Source organism: Melospiza melodia, chromosome 14, assembly GCF_035770615.1.
Source record: "Melospiza melodia melodia isolate bMelMel2 chromosome 14, bMelMel2.pri, whole genome shotgun sequence".
Lineage (NCBI taxonomy): Eukaryota > Metazoa > Chordata > Aves > Passeriformes > Passerellidae > Melospiza > Melospiza melodia.
Genome location: NC_086207.1, coordinates 5,102,029 through 5,109,075, shown reverse-complemented (window position 1 = coordinate 5,109,075; position 7,047 = coordinate 5,102,029). Strand labels below are relative to the sequence as shown.

At 58.1% G+C, this 7,047-nt stretch overlaps 1 protein-coding gene across 1 annotated transcript; it reads left to right on the top strand.

Moving 5' to 3' along the window:
• Positions 1-5,489, top strand: LOC134424630 (protocadherin-10-like). Its single transcript, XM_063168518.1, has 4 exons — positions 1-2,478; positions 3,618-3,676; positions 3,781-3,869; positions 4,070-5,489. The coding sequence occupies exons 1-4, from the start codon at positions 1-3 to the stop codon at positions 4,315-4,317; spliced, it is 2,874 nt and encodes a 957-aa protein (XP_063024588.1). The 3' UTR covers positions 4,318-5,489.
• The last annotated feature ends 1,558 nt before the right edge of the window (positions 5,490-7,047 follow it).

Sequence of the window (7,047 nt, the reverse complement as noted above, 5' to 3'; positions counted from 1 at the left end):
ATGGGGGCCGGAGCAGGCTCCGGGCCATGGGGGCAGCTCTTCCTCCGCTCCCTCCTCTTCCTCCTGTTGGCCGGACCCCCGGCGCGGGGGCAGCTGCGCTACGCCGTGCCCGAGGAGCTGGAGCACGGAGCCTTCGTGGCCAACCTGGGTGAGGACCTGGGGCTGGATGTGTCCACCCTGTCAGCGCGGAGGTTCCGCATCGTGTCACGGGCCGGGGCCAGGCAGCACCTGGAGGTGAACCTGGAGAACGGGATCCTCTTTGTGAACGAGCGCATTGACCGGGAGGAGGTGTGCGAGGCCGGGGGCACCTGCCTGCTCCACCTGCAGCTCCTCGTCGAGAGCCCACTGGAGCTCTACCGCGTCGAGGTGGAGGTGCTGGACATCAACGACCACGCACCCACCTTCCCTTGGCAGGAATATGTGCTGGAGGTGGCCGAGTCTGCCGTGCTTGGTGCCCGCTTCCCCCTGGAGAGCGCCCAGGATCCGGACGTGGGCACCAACTCTGTGCACACGTACCGCCTCAGCCCCAATGGCTTCTTCTCCCTGGAGGTGCAGACCCGCAGCGATGCCAGCAAGTTTGCAGAGCTGGTGCTGGAGCGTGCCCTGGACCGTGAGCAGCAACGCGTGCACCGGGTGCTGCTCACCGCCCTCGACGGCGGCGTGCCCGAGCGCTCCGGCACGGCGCACATCCTCGTCACCGTGCTGGACGCCAACGACAACGTGCCTGCCTTCGACCAGCCCTCCTACGGCGTGAGCCTTCCTGAGGACGCTCCTGCTGGCACTCTGGTCATCCAGCTCAACGCCACTGACCTGGATGAGGGCCCCAACGGGGAGATTGAGTACTCCTTCAGCGGGCACGCACCGCCACGCGTCCGGGAGCTCTTCCACGTGGAGCCCCGGAGCGGGCAGGTGCTGCTGAAGGGCCGCCTGGACTACGAGCGGGCCAGCCTCCATGAGCTCTACGTGCAAGCCAAGGACCGCGGGCCCTCGGCTGTGGCCGTGCACTGCAGGGTGCTTGTGCACCTCCTTGATGTCAATGACAATGCGCCAGAGGTGACCCTCACCTCTGTGTCCACACCCGTGCTGGAGGATGCCCCCCCAGGCACTGTGATCGCTGTCATCAGTGTTCAGGACCGGGACTCTGGGGACAACGGGCGTGTGAGCTGTGAGGTCGGCCCCAATGTGCCATTCGAGCTCCGCTCCTCCTTCCGGAACTACTACACGCTGGTGACCACGCAGGCGCTGGACAGGGAGCTCGTGCCCGAGTACAACGTGAGCATCACGGCCCGGGACATGGGCTCGCCTGCCCTGCTGACCCGCAGCACCCTCACCATCCCCGTGTCTGACGTGAACGACAACGCCCCGCGCTTCCTCCAGCCCTCCTACAGCGTCTACGTGATGGAGAACAACGCGCCAGGTGCCTCCATCTGCTCTGTCAGCGCCTTAGACCCCGACTGCCAGCAAAACGCCTACCTGTCCTACTCCATAGCCGACGGGCACATCCATGGCATGCCCGTGGGCACCTACGTGTCCATCAACTCCGACAGCGGGCACATGTACGCCCTGCGCTCCCTCGACTACGAGCAGATCCGCAGCTTCCAGATCCAGGTGCAAGCGCAGGACGCAGGGTTTCCCCCACTCAGCGCCAACGTCACCGTGCACATCTTTGTGTTGGACCAGAACGACAACGCCCCGGTCATCGTTTCCCCCCTGCCCCGCAATGGCTCCGTTGCCACCGAGCTGGTGCCGCGCTCGGCCAGGCCCGGCTACCTCGTGGGCACGGTGTCGGCGGTGGATGCGGACGCGGGGCTGAACTCTCGCCTCTCCTACCAGCTCCTCCAGGCTACCGACTTCACCCTCTTCAGCGTGGCGCCCGACACGGGCGAGCTGCGCACGCTGCGCTCCTTTCTGGAGCAGGATGCCAGCCGGCAGCAGCTGGTGGTGCAGGTGCGGGACGGGGGGCAGCCAGCCCTCTCTGCCACCGTGTCCCTCCTGCTTTCGGTGGTGGAGACCATGCCCCAGACTCTCTCCGACTTCAGCGAGTTCAGCCTCCCTCCAGAGGCCTCCTCATCCTCCCCGCTCACCCTCTATCTCCTTGTTTCCCTGGGCTCCATCTCCTTCACCTTCCTCCTCGCCATCCTCATTCTCACAGCCATTCGCTGCCGCGGCGAGCGGCGTTCCCGCCAGGGGGACAGCTGCTCGCCGCCTCGCTGCCACTGCTGTCCCGGGTCCAGACCCTCCCCTGATGGCCTGAAGACTTCCAACCTGACGGCGCAGCCCCCTGCAGGGACCGCGGCTGGCACCTGCCTTGATGTGCCCGCGGGCGGCCCCCCAGGCTACTGCTACAAGGTCTGCCTTGGTCCTGAGTCTGCTCAGAGCGACTTCATGTTCCTCAAACCCTGCAGCCCCCCCCGGAACAACGAGAAGGATCCCGGGAAGCGGTCCCGGCCAGAGCAGCATCTCCAGGTCTCCAAAGAGGTAACACAGCGCCCAGCAGGGCTTAGCAGCTCCCCCCAGCCCCCTCCCTCAGCCTCTGCCACGGGGGAAACCAGGCACGGCTTTTCCCAGAGAACAACCGGAGCCTTTGATCAGTGCGGGAATTAGGAGCCGTCAGGCAGCGGGATCTCCATCGAGCTTCCCGACGGGTCTAATTACCGGGGGAGCGCTGGGCTCGGCTGAGGCGAGAGGAAATCCCTTCTCACCGTCTTTTGTACCCATTAGAGGCAACAGAGATGCTCCAGTGCCCTGGGGGCGGTGGGATAGCGGGGGGGTGGCTTCTCCTCGATGTGGGTAAACAATTCACACTGGGACAGTATGAGCATCGCTGCTGCTCTGCTGCCCCTGTGCTGGCAGGGCCCGCAGTGTCCCGGGCCTGGCTGCTGCTCTGCACCGGGCTCTGCCAGCAGGCAGGGAGTGGGGTCTGCGGGGCGGGATTTTGATGTCAACATTTGTTAGGTATTGAAATGAGGAATGTCTAATTTTCCCGATGAAAGACTCTCCAAAACACGATTACAAGGATGGAGAGTGATGAGGCGTCTAATCCACTTACGTCTGACTTTTAATAAACCAGCCCTTCCGAGGAGAGCCCAGGACTCTGTGCCAAGAGAATCTCTCCACGTGTCTCCTTGCACCCCTGGACTCTCTTCCCTAATACTTAATTAGATTTTCCTGCAGCTTTTGCAACCCTCCTGGGACATCAAGCACACAGCTGATTTCTGCATCTCTCACCATTTAGTACCTCAGACCTGGGCTAAGTAAACATTGCACGTGCAAAAAATGCGTTTGAAAATTGGCAGGAATAGGAGAACCACCTGTCTCTCCCCAGAATGACAGGCTTAAAACCCCCAGAGGCAGAGGACAAGCCCAGAACCACCCCCATACCTCAGGAGGGTGAGGAAGGTCCAGAAGGGAACAGGCTTATTCCATGCTGTCTCAGTTTCCCTAGAACAGGAATGTGCTGCTTAATTCTCCACAAAGGAGACAGGGAAAGTGGAGATGTGGTCCTGCATCCCTGCCTGCTGAACCCTTGCTGGCAGGGCTGGGTTTTTTGACAGAGTCCCAGGGCTGATTGACAGAGCTCCCAATAACTCACCCTTGCTCTTCCCTGTGTTTTCCAGGCCAAGCAGCCCAACACGGACTGGCTGCCTCCGAGCACGCAGAGACCTGCCCTGAAAAGGTACCAAACCCAGCCTTGGGGAAACAGAGGGAGCAGGTGGAAGGGGGATATGGGAATGGGGAGGTTATGTCCCACACAGCTTTGAACCAGTCTCTTCTCTTTAGCTCCCAGAGCCTGGAAGATGTGGGGGAAATCCGTAGAGCCCTCCAGAAGGAGCACGAGAGGCTGTGCACACTGGTGACCCCTGTCTCTGGTTAGTATTGGGGTACTGGGGCTGGCAAGACCAGACCTTCTGGTCACTTTTGGAGGTGCAGTGGGGGCATCACACCCCCGTTCCTTGCAGTGGTGAAGTTTTGTGGGTGGAAGGGGTGTCCAGGCACCAGGATGGAGGTTGGTGACACAGGACTTGCATCCTGGGATGTGGATGTAATCTTTCACTTATCTTTTCTCCAGAGTTTCAGAAGGCTTCAGCAGGCCCCAACAGCATCTGGACGCCCCACTACAGCCCCTTGTACCCAGCCCTGGATTATCAGCACAACGTTTACATCCCTGGCACCCCCACTCTGCTTTCCAGCAAGGATGGGCCCCACTTCCCAGGCCGGGAGAACAAAAACAGCTTCTCCACCTTTGGCAAGAGGAAGAAGATGACAACCTACTGTGACATGCATGACAGTGTGGTTATCAACAACGACCTGAAGTAGCCTGGATGGCTCTACCCTCAGAATCTTCTGCATTATTTCAGCTGCCAGATCCACCCACAGCACACGCCTCCATGTATGGACCACTCAAGACTTTATGGAGATGCTGGGAGGGTGGCTCAACAGAGCATGTGGGAAGGATTAAAGAAGCAAGAGACTGAACATTACAGGGAATGGGGGGTGGTGGCAGGGGGAATTTCTCCCATCTCATCTTGCAGAGCTGTGTTGGCAGCAGGTGCTGTTTGAGGTCCATATGACCAGATTTAAGCAAATCTGCCTTGAGTTTACCCATTCCCATGTCCCCTTAGGGACCATTCATCTCTGTAAACTTTGTCACTTCTTTGTCTTGTCTGGCTGTGTGAATGTACTGAGCTGCATGCCTGTATCTCTGTCCCTCTAGGCATGGAAAGTGTGTGCAGGCCAGGCCTGGTTCAGCCAAACCTGACCTCACCCACTGGGGCAGTGACCATTGCTCTGTCCCTGAGATCCAGCAGGATGTGTTGCATGTCCAGAGCAGCAATTGGTGTCTGTTTTCTCTGGGAAGTGAGTGCAAAACCCCCAGCCTTCATGAGTGCTTCTCTTCAAACCCTGACCCAACGCTTGCAGGGCTGGAGAGAGCCCAGCTCCAGGGCAGAGCCGGCCTTGCTCAGGAGCAGCACACATGGACTGCATGACCAGAGGGGCTGCCAGCCTAAGCACCTGAGAGATGCACAAGGAGAGGCCCTGCTGGGCAGCTCTCTAGCCCAAGGCAACATCATCTGAATGAAAACCACTTTCCAACCATTGGAGTGACCCCAGCACAGGTCTCTTCCCTCCAGCCTTCACTCGGATCTCTGTGCTCCCCAAGTCCTGAATGCCTGAGGAACCCCTGCTCTGGTGCACTGGGGGCCCCACCTGCACAGGACAAACCTCTCCAAGTGTGCCCTGTTTCTCTTTTAGAACCTTTAGCTGGCAGTCAGGAGCCCTCAAGGGCAGGACTCCAGCCCCAGCACAGTCTCTCCCATGCCTTGTGCACCCTGCACCTGTCCACCAGTCTGTCTGCCATCATTGCCAATTGCTCTGGTCATGGGACAGTTCTTTTTGAATCCATCTGTGCAGAACATGACAGCTCTTTCTAAACTGAGTTTGTTTCACTCTGTCTGATTTGTACCAATAAATTGTATTTTAATAGCTCACCCTGGCTCCTGGCTGTCCCTGAGTTGCACACAACAGCAGGGATTGCTGCACAGCTCCTGGAGCAGCACTTCCAGCTCCAGAAAATATGTCTGCCCTTCTGACTTCTGGAGCAGAGAGCTCATTTTATGCCTAGAGCTCATTTTATTCACTTCACATGTATTCTGGGGGCTCAGGGCCCCCTTCTCTCCTTCCCTGGACTCAGGAGCACTTTGGGGTCATGGCCAGAAGGAGCTGGAGATGTCCCACAGCTCCTTGCTCAGTGCTCCAGCTCGGGCAGGGGGAGATTTGCACCATGGTGGGGGCATCCACGAGCTGCTGGGAGAGGGGCTGGATGTGGCACTAATGGCAGAACAACTCGTGGTTGTTACAGTGATTTCTCTGGTTAATTTACCCTTTTCCCTGGATAGACACCTCCAGCTTCCCTCAGGGGCCACAGAGATAACCTGGGCCTGTGCCAGGTGTAGGGGCAGCTCCCTGGGGATAGGCAAGCCTGGATCTGTTGGTGGGATGTCTCTTGGCTTGATGTGGGAGCACTTGGCCTCCAGATGAAGTCCTGAGGTGACCAAGCCGTGGTTGTCCTTCCCATACCCCGAACTTGCTGGTGGCTGGCTCGGGGAGGCTGCAATGCGGCTTTTGGGATTAACCAAAAAGTCCTTGTCTGCAAGGGGCAATGAGCCCTTCAGTGGAAGCAGGGCCAGGGAGCTCTCAAAGGGGCCTCGTGGGAGCCAGGGGCCCAGGAGGACAAAGCTTTGGACATGAAAGGGACCTGGCTGCTGCTGGTGACTTCAGTCCCAGCTCACATCTGCCTGGCTGCGGGTAGATGAAATATTCCCTGTCCCAATTAGACAGTAGGATGAAGGATTTTCTGCTGCCAAGTGCATTCTTCAAGGTCTCCAGAGAGTGTTAAGGGTAAAAAAGAACCCCAAACAGCTACCCTGAGACCTCTGCACAGTATTAGCCTGTTCCACTGCTTCAAAAGAACAAGGGAATTATGTAAAGTGATACAATAAGATTAATAACAGCCTCAAGAAGCAATAAAAGCATCAAATGGACCTGAGTCCCTGCAGGGCAGCAAGCCTCTCCCCCTGCTGGATTAACCCTGGCAGTGTCTCTGCTGCATTTTCAGGTGGTGCTGGTCAGCAGTGGGAGAGGACTGGAGCCCCTCTGCAGGAGAGCCCAGCTGCTCACTGTGCTCACACAGCAAAAGGCATCCAAGGGCTAAATGAGCACATGGAACTGGTGTTTTGTATCAGATTCCCTGGTGTGGCTTCCCAAAACTCAAAGCTGACCCCCAAAAACCCACAGGTATTTGAAAGCTGCATTTGGCATCTCTGTCTTTGGAAAATCATGTGGGTCAAGCAACCAAGGGGACAGGTTTACCACTTCCCCTGTCACTCTTCAGAGTATTTTCTTGGCATTATTTAATCCCTGCTACCAAGGCTCACTGGTGCCCACTGAATTGACTCCATGCCCTGTCCAAACACACACACACACACACACACACATATTTGTACTTCCTGCTGACTCCCCCCAGGTCTGCATGTTCAGTTCAGGCAT